Genomic DNA, 16239 nt, shown 5'->3' with positions numbered 1-16239 from the left:
ACATATCCCTGGGGGCAGAGTAACATTGGTTAACAGTGTCTTAGATGCACTTCCCACATACATGATGTCTCTTTTTCCTATTCCTACAAAAATAGAGAAAAGGATTAATGTTATGAGAAGGAATTTCATCTGGCAAGGAAATAAAGAGAAGGGAGGTTATCACTTGGTTAACTGGAAGGTTTTGACACAAAGCAAGAAATCTGGGGGCTTAGGCATAAGAAACTTGAGACGACATAATAAAAGCCTACTCATGAAATGACTTTGGAGGTTTGACAGGGAAGATCAAACTTTATGGCGACAGGTCATCATTCAAAAATATGGACTAGAGGGACAATGGATACCTAGAGCAGTGACAACAACATATGGGGTTAGTGTCTGGAGGTCCATCAGGGCTTATTGGCCTCTTTTTGCTGAGAATGTTTCTATTGTAGTAGGGAATGGGAGGAAAACATCCTTTTGGAATGATAATTGGCTAGGGCATGGACCTTTGAAAGACCTTTTTAGTGACATGAAAGTTTTGAGTTTGAATAATGAAGCCACGGTGGAAGACAGTTGGGACCAACATGGATGGACTTTCAATTTTAGAAGAGAACTAAATGACTGGGAATTGCCTAGATTCACTGAATTTTTGAATGTACTTGATCAGTTCAAGGGAACTACAGTGGAGGAGGATAGGGTTAAATGGACAAGGCATAGTAGTGGCTCTTTTGCAGTGAACTAAGCATACAAACTGCTCAACCATCAAGGCCAGCAAACTCAGTTATGGAGCTGGAAAACAATATGGCAAGCCAAAATACCAACTAAAGTAGCCTGCTTTATATGGTTAGCAGCCAGGGATGCCTGTCTAACACAAGACAATCTAATGAGAAGAGGCATGCCATTGTGTTCAAGGTGTTATCTGTGTGGAAATGAGGCTGAAAGTAGTAGCCATTTATTTTTACACTGTCAGTTTGCTAGAGCTTTATGGCACCTATTTTTGAGTATGAAAGGACTGTCATGGGCCATGCCCAGGAGTACAGGGGAGCTACTTGCTTGCTGGAATTTCTTTGGAGACCTGATCAAACAAAAAAAGTGGTGGAAGACCATCCCGGGATGTATATGGTGGACCATTTGGATGGAAAGAAACAGTAGATGTTTTGAAGGACACAACAATTCCTTACAGAAGATCAAGATGAACTGCTTATTTTTGTTTCACTTTTGGTGTAAGGAAGATTTTGTACAGGATGTAGATTCAATGATAGATATCATAGGATCACTGTAGTAGGAGATAGAAGATAGCCGTGGCTTTTGCTCTTTTTGATATATGTATATATGGCCTTAGCACAACCTTTGTGCTTCGATTAAATAATATGTTACCATTCTCAAAAAAAAAATATTTCCTCTGCTCCAAGTTCTATCTGGTCTTCCTTGCTTGGAAAGACCTTTCCTCAGTAAAAATATTTGGATCACGAGGAAAAAATGAGGAAGGAACACTTCATATGAAACATCTGAAAATGGTGCATTATTGGGGATCTGTGATCTGGCTGACAAGAAGCTCAATCATTTTGGAGAGGGATTCTGTAGGAAAATGGGATTATACTCTAAGATGAGGACTGTAATCTAGAAAAAGAGTGGGGAAATGAATATTGTGATGGAGTTGAAACAAGAGAACAAAGAATAGAGGGTCAAAATTTGATCTCAGAGGAAGGATAACCCATAATGCTTTACTGGTTCTTGACTTTGGAGAGGATTCTGTAGGAGAAGGGGATTATACTCTCAGATGAGGACTCTAATCTAGAAAAAGAGTGGGGAAATGAATATGGTGATGCAGTTGAAACAAGACAACAGGGGATAGTGGGTCAAAATTGGATATCGGAGAATGGTAACCAAGAATGCATTAAAGGCTCTCGACGAAACTGTTCAACCCATCAGTTAACTGAATTTCAATAAGGGTCCAATAGGTAATATGTGAACATGATGGCAGAGTTACAGGATTTAAGTCTTTAAGCAAATCATGGCATCTGAGATGAAAACATACGGTTGTTTTCTCCTTAAAATGTTATTAAAAAAGGTAATGTTGTTCATGATGTAATGGAGGAGTTAGCAAAGATGTGAACCAAGATAGGAAAAACCACCAGATAGGAAAGAGGGGAAGCAGTAAACAAGAGTGACTTATGATGGTTGGAAGGCAGTGTCAACTATGATGGAAAATGAGTTTAATGCAAAATAAAGATTGGGAAAGAAATTGGACTGAGAGCTAGTTCCTTCTGCTTATGTTTTGGGTTTGTGTAAACGTGTTATTTAGGGTGACACCTTTTTTGGGTTTGTTTCTTCTTATAAAATATATTTGCTTATTACAAAAAACTGGGAACAACCCAGCTAGTAATATAGACAGTCTCCATGATTTTAACAACACTATTTCCTAAATGAAAGAAATGATGATTTTGACAGCCTAGACTACTGTAATTCTAAATCTCTTTTCTTGTACAGTATAGAGCCAACCGATTATCATTCAATTTACGTAATCTATCCACTAATTTTGGACATGCTTGAAAACGATGTCCTGTTGTGCTTTCTACATCAATGATCTCATTTGTCATTTTAGTATTCATCCAGTTTAGATGTTTGCTTCTAAAGCTTCCAATGGCCTAGTCCAAATACGTTCTTAATGCTTTGGAATGGTTTTGAAATGTAGTTGACTTCACCAAACATTTCCTCAGATTTGGTTGAATGGTTCTTGTGGTCATTTTTGCGTTATAGCCTGTTTGGCCAGGCTGCAAAAATTAGCTTATTTTGAGAAGTGCTTTTCTCAAAAGTACTTCGAGAAACAGTTTATGTTTGGCTAATTAATTTGAAAAGCACTTTTGAGCAGCAATTTGTGTTTGGCCAAGCTTTTAAAAAATGCTTTTCAAAAAAGTGCTTTTGGAGAGAAGCTACTTTTTTCTGCTTCTCCTCAATAACACTTTTTTTTTCTTCCAAAAGCTTGGCCAAACACTTCAACTTTGAAAAAAGAGTACTTTTTTTGAAAAAAAGTGCTTCTAGGATTGGGGAAGCTTGGCCAAACAAGTTATTAGCCTCCATTTGCCTTGCTGATTCAAGCATGAAATTTTATGGCACTATATTTCCTTTTGGTGTTTTCACTAAATTTTTGCTCATTGCCATGATTTTTTCTTATACTGCAGTGGTCTAATTACTTCAAGTTGTCTAAGTCAAATCTCTTGACAGATACAAATCAACATACGACATACAATTTCTAGGGGTGCTTTACATGTCTGAAAGCAAAAAACCTCAGACGAATGCTTCTCCTAAATAAATAAGTATCTTTCATAGCTGCTATGTTTTCTGTGCTGCTTGTTAGCTATCTTAATTTCTCTGTATTGCATGCTCATTTTGCTCAACTGTAACCTGAATTTTTGAATTGTTTGGATCTGTGGAGCAGTTGTTCTCCTCACTACGACAATTGTGTTAGGCCATGTAGCTTTTTTGGTACCGATGAATAAATCTAGTCCAAGAGAAGGCATAAAGTAAGAAATAATGATAATATTATTAGCTGAAGATATACCTGGTCGTAAACCATTCTGTTTCTTTTGAGATGCTGATGGTCTTCCAAAGCATCTTAAGGTCGATTTTTTTTTGGTCTTTTTATGATTTTTCTTATATGCGAAGAAATAGAACTTGGTTTACAGCTCTTGGCTTGTCACTATTTCTCTGAGTTGGCCTGTTTTACAATCTTATTAGTCGTCCTTTTAACCAAACACTTGATCTTGTTACTGAAATTCCTTTACTGCTACTCATTTTGGTGAACTATATTTTGGTTTCCATTTTTTCCTTTCTTGATTTTTTGTGATTGATGAAAATGTATATCTTGTTTCTATTACAGTCGCGTATATTGGAGATACATCACATACCTGAAGCATTGCCATACTTTGTTACACCTAAAGCCATTGATGAAAATTCAACACTTCTACAACAATTGCCACACTGGGCTGCTTGTTCAATTACACAGGCGCTGGAGTTCCTCACACCAGCATACAAGGGTCATCCACGTGTCATGGCTTATGTTCTAAGGGTGTTGGAGTCTTATCCTCCTCAAAGAGTAACCTTCTTCATGCCCCAACTGGTGCAGGCCCTGAGATATGACGACGAGGTGCATTTTACTTAACTTTGTGATGTGAATTTGTTCTTTGCTTTTAATCATGACAGCAAATCAGAGCGATATATTCTTGGAAGTTAATTCATTAGTTCAATGCTTTTACATAGTTCACACCTTGGATTTAGTATTTCTGTCAGTTTTCAGATATTAATATTCTTAAATGAACCACAATTTTATGGTTATAACTTATAATAAACGATTAAATGAATGATTCTGATCGTAGTATGAAAAATGAGTAGAATTAAACAGTAGCTATCACAATGGCTTTTCATCTCGAAGTAGTCTCAATAATACCTACCTTGTGTCTCAACTTCCCATCTGTAGTGTTCATCAATGAAAACAGACGCTTAATCATCTTTCATATTATAGACATGATTGACCCCAATCATGTGATTTTTATCCATGCAGAAATTAGTAGAAGGATACTTGCTGAGAGCTACTCAAAGGAGTGACATATTCGCTCATATTCTAATATGGAATCTGCAGGTGGGAAGCTTTTGCTTTGTTTCTGTTTTAAGATGGCTATCCTTGTATGATAAAATTAAATCTGTTCCCTCTTGCTTTATGGTGAACATAGGTCTTGTTCTCTATGATAACCACTAACCTGAATAATGCTTGCAGGGTGAGACTTGTGAGCCGGAGTCGGGGAAAGATTCTTCTGCAAAGGTAGATTAAAATTTTCAACTGATACCTCTTGCAATTAAAGCATCTAATGCACCTTTTTCTAATCACTCTTATCTGGTCCTCTTTCTGTGAGCATGCAGCACAAACTCCATGTTGTGGAAGATTTTGGAAACTGCAAACTTTAATTTTCAGATAATAAACGTAATTTCCCTCGAGTATAGCTATCGACTATGTAATACCTCCAAATTGACTTTTTTTTTTGTGTGTGTGTGTGGGGGTGGGGGACTTCTCTTGGCGACAATATTATTACCATCCTTTTTCTGATAAGGAGATTCATTTATCTATTTTATGTATGATTCACCTTTACTATTCTCTCTCTGAAACTCTCACATAGAGGCATGTGATATGCATTTCCTTTTACTTTGCACACTCTCTATCTCTCTCTCACCTTTTGTGTTGACTGGTGACCAAATTTTTGAAGGCAACAAATTTTGTCTTTCTTGTAGTTCCAGCTCATAAGTTCTTGCACATTCTCACTCAGTGGTTAATAGATTTTTTTTTTTAATTTGTACTATTTCATAACTGTCGATATCTTTGTATTTTATCTTCAGCATGCTGCGTTTCTGGCCCTGCTTCCTCTCGTGAGGCAACGAATAATTGATGGGTTCAATGAAAAGGCTCGTGATGTGTTTCAAAGGGAGTTCGATTTCTTTGACAAGGTTACATCTATATCTGGCGCACTCTATCCACTTCCCAAGGAGGAGAGAAGAGCTGGCATTCGGAGGTAAAGTAAAATGTGCACCAAGATTTAATATTGTCGATTTGTGTACAATATGTTGTATATATAGGTGCTGTGTGCCTTCTGATATTTGTCTATCTTGAACAAACCTCATATTTTCATTTACTAGGGAGCTGGAGAAAATTGAGATGCAAGGAGATGATCTCTATCTACCTACAGCTCCTAATAAAATCGTGAAAGGAATTCAGGTTGATAGTGGAATTCCCTTGCAATCAGCTGCCAAGGTTCCTATTATGATCACATTTAACGTTGCAGATCGAGATGGCGATCAAAATGACATAAAACCCCAAGCTTGTATATTCAAGGTAAGATTTGGGGATATAAGTGTATTTTATTGATCTTGATCTTAGATATTTTATTTCAGATGAAAGTAAATCTGCCTAAGGTCTTGCCTTCCTGCCACAACTTTTCCCCGCCACATCGTTATGCTTAGCAGCTAATATATATAAATTTAAAGGGATTTCTTCTTCATAAAGTCTTCTCAGTTAAGTCCAGTGGATGGTTGACTGGCTTGCTTCAGAAGTATTGAAAGAAGTGAATGAAAATCATTAAAATTTATGAGTGTCTTTTTCATAATTAACGATTAGTAGGTAATTACTCTATTTTGAGTTTAATGGTTAAGTTTGACATTTTACTGTTGTAGCATAGAACTCGGACTGGTCAATGCTTATAATATCAGAGGGTGAAATATATATTGTCTTCATCTCATTTGCAATGCCATGCTGAGGTAAATGTTGAAGCTTTGCCAATGACAAGTTGAGTTGTAAATCTTTACATTTTTGTTCGTGCATCACGACCGTTTGAAACTTGACTTCTTATAACAACAACATACCCAGTATAATCCCACAAGTGAGGTCTGGGAAGGGTAGTGTGTACGCAGACCTTACCCCTACCTGGCGAGATAGAGAGGCTGTTTCTGATAGACCCTAGGCTCAATTGATTTAATGAGAGTCCCACTTGATTTTAAATTCTCGTCAATTATATTCCAAGCCTGAAACTTGACTTCTTAAATTAAAAAAATACCATGCTGAGGTAAGAACAGGAGTCAAAGATCAATTGGGTTTAAAGGGGTAGAAAGTTGTTAGGTTAAATGGTATTAGGATGGGTGATGGCTTAGGCACGTTGGAGGATTAAAAAAATGAAATGGAGGTTATTTTCAGGCTTGGAATATAATTAACGAGAATTTAAAATCAAGTGGGACTCTCATTAAATCAATGAAAATATCAAGTTTTGATAGATTTGAAAGGCGTCTTTTGGGCCTTGATTTTGTGCTGTTTTTAAATGAGAATTTGGAAATATCATTGGTTCAAAAAGGTTTTTTTGGGGAAGGATAAGGATGTGTGGTTGTCTTTAGGACACAAAGCTACAGGCAGGAATAACCAGAATTTACAACGGTGAGTTTAGGAAGGAAGGGGAAAAAGAAAGAGAAATAGGTAACCACTAGGAGCACTCTTAGATTTATATGCGTCCGTGCATTATTAGGAACTTCACCTAGAATTCTATCGAAGCACAATCGGTTGAATTGAAGCATATATGATACTTGTAAACTCCAAAAAGCCGGTCTTATCAAGAAGGATCCTATAATGCAATCAAAAATTTAATTCGGAAAAGGGTCAGATATGTCCCTATACTATTGAAAAAGGTCTAATATTGCCCTCCGTTATACTATCAGTCCAAATATATCCCTAACGTCATACTATCGGTCCAAATATATCCCTGACATCATAAAAGTGGTACAAACCTACCCTTCCTCCGTTAACTGCCTCCCTATGACAACATTTCATTGCTACCTCACCATTATACTCCCATTTTCATCCCTTCCCCACAACCTTTCTTTCCCTTTCATTTGAAGAAAATCACAGATCATAGATATACAAACAAACTATATCAAAAGAAATGCTAACATGTAAAGATAATATGAAACAACGTGAACCGAGAAAATTCTGATTTTGCTATTCAAAATTCATGCTTATACGAACGAAAATACATTTTGTTTTATATAAAAAAACTAAGCAAAGATACAGGCAAACTAGTTTAAGGTTTCAAAATCGACCATGGTGAGAAAGAAAAACAACCTAGACAAGAGAGTTGATTTTTTTTTGTTTCTTTCTCTTCAACCACATTTCTGGAAGGCTACCATTTTCTCTCTCTTTACGTTTTATGTTAAAATAAAAGTGCTACTAAATTTTCCCTAAATAGGTCTTACAAATTCAGCGGCAACACAAGGAAATTCAAAATAAAACACAAAATTGTAAGATCAAGTGAAATGTACGTACAATTCCAGGATCGGTCGGAGAAGCAACAGGTATTTTGAAAAGCAAGAGGAAGTAGAGGCAGTTAAGTCTTCAAAATAATGATACAACTTTAAAGTAATTGAACTTGGTAGCTGCAAACAGGGTGAAATGGTGAGGTAGCAATAAAATGTGTTCATAGGGAGGCAGTTAACGGAGGAAGGGTAGGTTTGTACCACTTTCATGATGTCAGGGATACATTTGGACCGATAGTATGACGTTAGGGGTATATTTGGACGGATAGTATAACGGAGGGTAATATTAGACCTTTTTCAATAGTATAAGGACATATTTGACCCTTTTCCGATTTTAATTCTACTAGCTGTTCTGACGTACTCAGACAAACTATAAAATGTTTTCTTCCAGAAAATTTTAAGGTGCTGCGTACTGCACTGCCAAAATCAACAAAATCTGCTCTAGCAGAATCCAGAAATAAAACTGCAAATATGAAAGATGAAAAAGTAAGAATGGAAATAGTAAATTAGGTCAAACCGTCAAAGTCACACAGGTGGAAGTAACTAGAGAGAAGCATTCTCCATTTTTTTTTGTGGAGAGATTCAGCATCATCTAGGGGATCTTTTTTACACCAAAAATAAAATAAAAACAGACAGTTCATCTTGACTTCCTGTACAGAGTTGCGGGTTCCTTCAAAGCATCTGTGTTTCTCTCCTTCCGCACAGTCCACCATACACAAGCAGGTATCATTTGCCACCATTATTTTATGTCCAGCAGTACCTCCAGTATTAATCCAGCATGCCAACAGTTCTGTTGTATTCTTTGGCATAGCCCACTTTATTCCTTTCATGTTGAAAAAAGCTGCCAAATCTCGTCAGTAACTTCACAGGCTAGGAAGAGATGATTTATTCTCTTAGAATTGTTTTCACACAAAAAACATTTAGAATACAGCTGCAACCCTTTTCACATATAAATCACCAGTTCCATCATATAATCAAGTGCCAGTGTCAAAAGACAATTACGAAGTGCCACAAGTGTCCAAGAACGATTACAAGGTACCTTCCGCACCTAAACAAGAATACAAGGCACCATCTTTGCCAAAGAATAACTACTACACGAAGCCAAAGGATAACTACTACACGAAGCCATCCGTTCCAAAAGATAACTACAAGAAGGTGCCATATTAATTTTTCTTGGGTCAAGCATGCTTCCTTAGCTAGTTTCCAAGAAAAACATGCCGCCTTATAAGGTATCTTCACTTTCCATATTTCCTTCCAAGGCCATTTGAATCTCTGTTGCCCACTGTGATCGAGTGTTATATATGCTATTTTACAGTGTACACACCTTTGCAATGCCTTCGTCATATTCAATTGTCTTCAGCTGCTGTAGTTCCTGGAAAATATCCCAAACTTCTGAGAAGTTCAGCTACTCTATCCACTTCCCAGGTGTTCAAAAACCTTCTAAAATTAGATTCCACCCCTATTTATCCCTAACTTCAGCAACAAATGCCTCTCTACCCCCGGGGTTAGGGGTAAGGTCTGCGTACACTTTACCCTCCCCGGACCCCACTTGTGGGATTTTTTACTGGGTTGTTGTTGTTGTTGTTCAGCAACAGATGCATCAGGTTGTTGGCTCAAACAGAAAGATCAATCTTTTAATGGTCCATGATGGCTTCAATTATCATTCCAGAAAGAAGTTTTCATCCCATTACCAAGTTTTATATTGACATAATTGGCAAGAGCAGGCCAAAAGTTGATGGACTTCCATACACTAACATCATAAGGGGAAGTCACTTTAAGACCCACTTACCTTCTTGTCCCTGTTTTTCACTGATAACCTTTCTCCACAAAACTTGCTCTTCCAAACTAAACCTGCGTATCATTCATAAGTAAACTTTTATTGTGCACTCTCAAATTTCTTATACCTAACCCCCCTTCCATCTTGCTAACAGTGATAGTTCTCTATTTTACTAAGTGGAAACATTTCTTGCCTTGCTACCTTCCCAGATGAAGTTTCTCCTCAAAGAAGCAATCTCTTTTCAATTTTTGCAGGCAAAGGAAATAAAGACATCATATATAGGTAGGTAGTGAGTAAAGAACAGTGTTTACCAAAATCACCCTGCGCCCAAGGATAAGTGTTGGCTCTTCCATCTAGCGAATCTTTTTTCACACCTTTCAAGAACTCCATCCCCGATATTTTGTGACTTATTTCTTGACCCCAAATCCATCCCTAAGTAACTTGTAAGAAGAGATCAACTTCACATCCTCGAGTTGCTGCTCTTGAATCTCTGACACTTCATTTACCGGGAATAATAGACTCTTCCTCCAATTAATTTGTAGCCCAGACACAACTTAAGCATTTTACAAACTTTTAACATTCTTAAATTTGTATTCCATTAGAGGGTTTTGTGGATTGCATGAATTTTCTATTAGATATGTGTATAAAGCTAAAGGCAAACGTCTGATTTATTTAAACCTATCTAAAGTGAAGTTTCTACTTTCTAATCATATAATAGTCGGTTCAATTATTCTGCTGTTATGAATTCAAAAGAATTTGGTAGCTTGAGAAAAAAATTTTATTTGCGAAAAGTGGATAAATTTTGAAGGACTAAAGGCAAAGTAGAATTAGAATAGTGGTATTTATAATTTACGATCATCATTGTCCAGATGTTTTATTTTGAAATAGTCTTATTAAATTCAGAAGTATTGTGGTAAGTCCAATTAACTTTTGCATAAATGGTAATAAAAGGTAAAATGAGTAAGATATTCCATTTTAGGGGCATTAAATCTTTGTAGACCAATTTCATAATGGAACAACGTCATTTGATTTATTATAGAGGATTTGGAAAGTTAGTTACTTTTCTTATCTTACTGATACATCAGTTTTAGGAATATGATCTAGAAGTTATGGATTTTTAGCAGTAAGTAGATGAATTTGACATGGGCTCAACGATCCTGAATACTTTATGCAATTAAAAAGCTTTCCCAAGCGTATTCAGATCCTGCAGAAATAGTATTGTGATCAATGCCTAACTCTAGTTCTAAAAAGGATAAGCGGTTACTACAAATATATCCGGCTAAAGAGCCTAAGTTGAATCTCACTGAGAACTAACGCTTAGCTATAATTATCAATATCACTAAAAAACAGCTTCAAACAATTTTCGAGTTATAGAAATTGTGATTTTGTTTTAAACTAATTAAATAACAAATACTAAAGTAATAAAAAATAAGTAACTAAAGAGATAACTGATAATTTGTGTTCGATGAGTAAAACGCTAGGATAGTGATTTCTGGAATTATCAGGATGAGTGTCTAACATGTTTCCTATAATTTCGCCGAATTATTCTCCGCTGATCGTGAGTTCTCTTGTTAGTTCAGTATGCTAACCAACTCAATCTTTTTATGCTATTTTACAATTGGCTAAATTTTGTTTTTCTTTGGCATAGGTTGGAGATGATTGTCGACAAGATGTTCTTGCTTTACAAGTTATTTCACTTTTAAAAGATATCTTTGAAGCTGTTGGGCTTAATCTTTATTTATTTCCATATGGAGTTCTCCCAACTGGCCCAGAAAGAGGAATAATTGAGGTGAATCTTTACATGACATCTGCCTATGATTTCATGGATGCGTATGCTTTCATAATGAAATTTTCATATGTGAAATGTCTGGAAACTGCTGATTTATCTGAAAAAAGAATAAAGTGGAAATAGATATGAATATAGAGGAGAAAAAAGACATATGAAGATGAAAACAAGCCATAACTGACCTATTAAGTTTTACCCAAATCAGTTCTGTTAGCTATATGCCCTTGTTTCTGTAGGATTTGCTATTTTGGGGAATCAGATTGTGAAATAGTCCCTTGAGGGATTCATCATGGAATGTCCTCATGACAGAGTTTGCAGAAAATGTAGGGACAAACTCGGAGACTCTGGGGAAACTAAGAATAGATTGAAATGGGAGAACAAGACAATTAATCAAGCTCTTCCGTTCTGTTTGATTCCTATGTTTCCTTCAGTCCCACTGTAATTTATGGGCCAACAAGCTGTCCTGTGATCATTTATTCACTTTTCAAAATTATCTTCCAACATTTCTTTTTAAAAGAACTCCTGACAAAAGATTGAGAAATGAAAATATATGTAGGATGCTGATATTTTGTAGCCTTCCGGCTCTAAAGGAGCATGTAGATCCAATTGTGCTACCATTTTGTGTAACTTCTAATTTGCATAGTGAAGGGTACAACTTCTGTACATTCATCTACTCGTGTTGGAGAGGTGGTTGAAAAGTTAATGTTGTATCTAGTCTCTCCAAGTTATAAAAGTAGCTTGTAGAGAGTATTTATGATGAGACAACAAAAAAACATTACTGATAATTACATGTGTCAGATCTGTTGTGTTTGAGTATGAAGCTTTTGTCGTCTCACTTCAATGAAAATTTGAAATACCAGCATTTCAGTCTCTTTCATGGATAAGCCAGTCAATCACTCCTCACTCGCGAAATAATTGGGGCTGGCTTTATGAATCCAATGTATTCATTCTGCTCTATTTGGATCCATTTCCTTTTACTACTAAATAAGTTGTCATTTATGATTTAAGGCAAATTAGGGGTCTCTAGATCTCACTCTTATCCCTGTTCTGCCATACAAATGTCATCAGACTAAAAAAACACGGGTCAAACGCTGGACCTGCGTAAGAGTATAAACAATAACTAAACTTTAATCTCAACTAGTAGGTATTGCATTTATGAATCATTCGCCTCCATCGTGTGCTGCTCTCAGCTAAGTTCACATTGATTCTAGACATTGTAGGTCTTTCATCTTACTTTCACTTGATTTTTGGTCGCCATGCCCCTTTTTATGTTTTTAGTATCTTCAATCGTCATATCACACATGTAACCGATGCATATGGAGGTTTACATAGGACATGGGCAAACCATCTAAAGCAAAATTCTCTTAGTTTATACTCTATATGTGCTACTGACACTCCCTTTTGAATTTGATTATTCTAATTTGTCCAATATTACATGAGCAAACATCTATCTTAACATCTGTATTTTTATGGCATTCATCTTTCGGATATGTTGGCCCTTGAATTCCCAACATCTGCTGCTATTTAATGTTGCTAGTTCCGTTCTATAGAAGCTTGCCTATTACTTTGTTAGGCATCTTCATATTGCATAACACTCCATTTCATCAATATTGATTACTTTTATGTGTTACATCTTCATTTCTCATGTCATCCACTAATAATACTGAGCCTAGATATTTGAAACTGACTAAACCAGTATTTCCATCTAAAATTTATTCAGATTTATCCAAGAAATCCCCCCTTTTGTTTTTTAAAATTTAAATCTGGTAAGTCCAATTTTCAGTACTCTACCAGAAAGCATGGTAAATATTCCAAATTACACACACACACACACACATTTTATGTAAGAAGTTAAAGAGCATCTCAGTGAGGTAACAACTGATAAATTTTATCACTCACTGTCGACACCTAAGAGAGCAATTAGGAAAGTTAAACTGTCTGCTGAATCGTATGGGTAATTGAAGGTTTGAGTGCAAATTGTTGTCAGAGGGATGTAATGCTCACCTGCAGGATAGGTGGCTAAATATTGGTTACTGAACTGTGTTGCTGTGAAAAATGCTTTACTTAATTTTTTTCCTTTTATCTTCTCCTTGTTCCCTCATATCTTTGGTTTATTTTTATAGCATATAGAGTATTTTCAGCAAACAGTTCGTGGTTTATATGCATGGTTTTGTTTTGTATTGGAGATTAGTTAAAGAGTTAATCTTTGTACACGTGAAAAAACCTAGAATGCGATACATGGGGGTATCTTCTACTTTACAATACAGAGGAAAGATGATATTTCGTGTAGCCGATGGTTATGAGGTCATTTAGCTTTATGTGGTCATGATAGCTCTTTTTGCCTCCAAAATCTTTTCACATCTGTCCCTTTGCAGGTTGTACCCAACACACGGAGCAGAAGTCAGATGGGTGAGACGACTGATGGTGGTCTATATGAAATTTTCCAACAGGACTATGGGCCTGTCGGCTCTCCTGGCTTTGAAGCTGCTCGTGAGAATTTCATCGTAAGCAGTGCTGGTTATGCAGTTGCCAGCTTGTTGCTTCAGCCTAAGGATAGACATAATGGGAACCTTCTGATTGACAGGTAAGATTCTGTTGTTAAATTTCATAATGCCAATGGTTGTGAAATTACACTTTATGTAAGTCAGGTTTTGTGTTACTTAAGATGCAGAAAGCTTCTAAAATATCGTCATGTCATGGTGGAAATGTTTCAAATTATTTTAACAGTTAAAGTGCATGAGCTAAAGGGGAGATAGAAATATGCACAATATAGGATAGCTGCTGTTAAATTTGTTCGGAATTGTCTGAAAGTGTTTTTTAAAATAAGTTTTTATATGTTCCCTCACCATCATGCTTTCCAGCTTAGATTGATGATGTGTCATAAAGTAGGCTCCTTTTTCAGATATGATTTGAAGACCTTGTATGAAGGGTTAGATTAGTCTATGGTAAGATGGCTGACACACATCAATGATGCTGAATGATAATGTGCAATATGCACACCAATAGACGACTATTCTCCTTATAAATTATATACTACTAAAGATTGGCCATATACTTGCCGTTGCTGTGTGATATTTGCATTTAGCAATGTCAACTAAGAGACTCAAGGAAACAGTATTGTTCATGAGGCAAGTTCAACTAGTCTTCTATTGTATTTAGATGGCTAGCGTGTTCATTGTTCGAGCTCATGGTGGACTCAATTGGTTAGTTAACAGGAAAGGTGGTGTTTCTAGGTTGCTTTGATTGTTGAATAAAACCTGTTTTAATTGAGTCTTTTAACATACCAAGAACCTAATGATGAGAATTAATTCACGTCATAGCTGTGTATTCCTTTTCGAAATGCTGTTTCCACATGGGCCGGTGCATATTTTTGTGTGGAGTTCATGAAGATAGACATATACTTTTGGACACTCCAAAGAAGTTTGGAAACTCCAAGGAAGTAAATACATTATTCTGGGACTGGGATAAATAGATATCTTTTCAAGCTTATCAATATTGGTCGGTTAATATTGACTCATCATCTGATGAATTCCTTTTTATATTTGTTCTGCAGTTCTGGTCGGCTTGTCCATATTGATTTTGGTTTTATCCTGGAAATTTCTCCTGGTGGAAATATGCGATTTGAAAGTGCTCACTTCAAGCTGAGTCATGAGATGACTCAATTAATTGACCCATCTGGAGCAATGAAAAGTGAGACATGGTACCAGTTTGTAAGGTCAGTCGTCTTCGTTGGGCTACTTGCACTGTCTTATTTTGTATGGATTACTTTTTTCTTACGCTAAGGCTCGATTGATTGTTTTCCAGCTTGTGTGTCAAGGGTTACCTTGCTGCACGTCGCCACATGGATGGGATAATAAATACAGTTTCGATGATGCTGGATAGCGGATTGCCTTGCTTTAGCAGGGGTGACCCCATAGGAAATCTTAGAAAGAGATTTCACCCTGAGATGAGTGAGCGTGAAGCAGCCAATTACATGATTCGTGCATGTAGTGATGCGTACAACAAGTGGACTACGGCTGGATATGATTTGATACAATATATGCAGCAGGGCATCGAAAAGTGAGGGAGTTGCTGCAGAGTTTCACAGAAACTGTATATTTTGTTCTTGTAATCTATGAAAATGTAAATGTCTATCACATAGGTGTAATTCTTTTTAGGGTGGGGTAGAAGCGTGAATCTGCAAGTGATCCTTTAGTTAAATTGAACGAAGAATTGCAGAGATGAGTTGCTTGTAAAAATTTTGGGTTTAATATTTATGCACCAATCAGCGTGTAAAAGCTAACTAAAGATATTGTCTATAATTAGTTGAGCGTGAGTTGTTGGAAAATAGCTACTTAACCTAGTATAATCAGTTAAATTACACTGATAAGAGTGAAAAATCTGCAATTGATATCCAACGGGTTTTAAACTGTTTTTTGACGTGATAAAAGAAAATTTCTGCGGTATGTTTCAGCATAAGGCAGCATGTACAAGGTTCTAGGCTAGAGCTTCTTGCCCTGATCATTAATCAAAGTTTAGATGTATGAATCATCAAATAGGTGACAATTTTTAGGTTTATCGTCGAGACGGAAAGACCAGCAAAGTCATTTTGTATGGAAAATGTTTCCTGGTGTTTGGTTTGCTAGTGAACAATATTTTCTTAAAAAACGTATATTGAAGACTAATAGTTATGTTAGTAATATAAAGTATTAAAGACTAATGGTAATAATAGTAAATTGCAGTGTATTGAATAATTTTTTTGAGTATTAAAGATTGATAACCTCAGTAATAGTTAGTATCGGGGGAAGCTAACGTGTACAAGGAGTTAGTTATTGTACAAGCTTTTTGTTAGCTATAGGTTAGTAGTCAGTTACCG

The 16239-nt window shown here is 36.3% G+C and overlaps 1 protein-coding gene across 1 annotated transcript in view; it reads left to right on the top strand.

Annotated features, from left to right (window-relative positions):
• The window catches only part of LOC104243045 (phosphatidylinositol 4-kinase alpha 1), a 34564-nt gene extending 18853 nt beyond the window's left edge, over positions 1 to 15711 (top strand). Inside the window, exons 18-26 of the mRNA XM_009798170.2 lie at positions 3860 to 4126; positions 4541 to 4618; positions 4754 to 4798; positions 5368 to 5540; positions 5665 to 5860; positions 11247 to 11387; positions 13760 to 13968; positions 14938 to 15099; positions 15189 to 15711. Of these exons, the coding sequence (XP_009796472.1) occupies positions 3860 to 4126; positions 4541 to 4618; positions 4754 to 4798; positions 5368 to 5540; positions 5665 to 5860; positions 11247 to 11387; positions 13760 to 13968; positions 14938 to 15099; positions 15189 to 15447 (1530 nt within the window). The 3' untranslated portion in view covers positions 15448 to 15711. The remainder of the gene's footprint in view (positions 1 to 3859; positions 4127 to 4540; positions 4619 to 4753; positions 4799 to 5367; positions 5541 to 5664; positions 5861 to 11246; positions 11388 to 13759; positions 13969 to 14937; positions 15100 to 15188) is intronic.
• Positions 15712 to 16239: the final 528 nt, after the last annotated feature.

The sequence above is a fragment of the Nicotiana sylvestris genome, chromosome 3 (assembly GCF_000393655.2).
Source record: "Nicotiana sylvestris chromosome 3, ASM39365v2, whole genome shotgun sequence".
NCBI classification, from domain to species: domain Eukaryota; kingdom Viridiplantae; phylum Streptophyta; class Magnoliopsida; order Solanales; family Solanaceae; genus Nicotiana; species Nicotiana sylvestris.
This window is presented reverse-complemented; position numbering and strand designations above follow the sequence as displayed.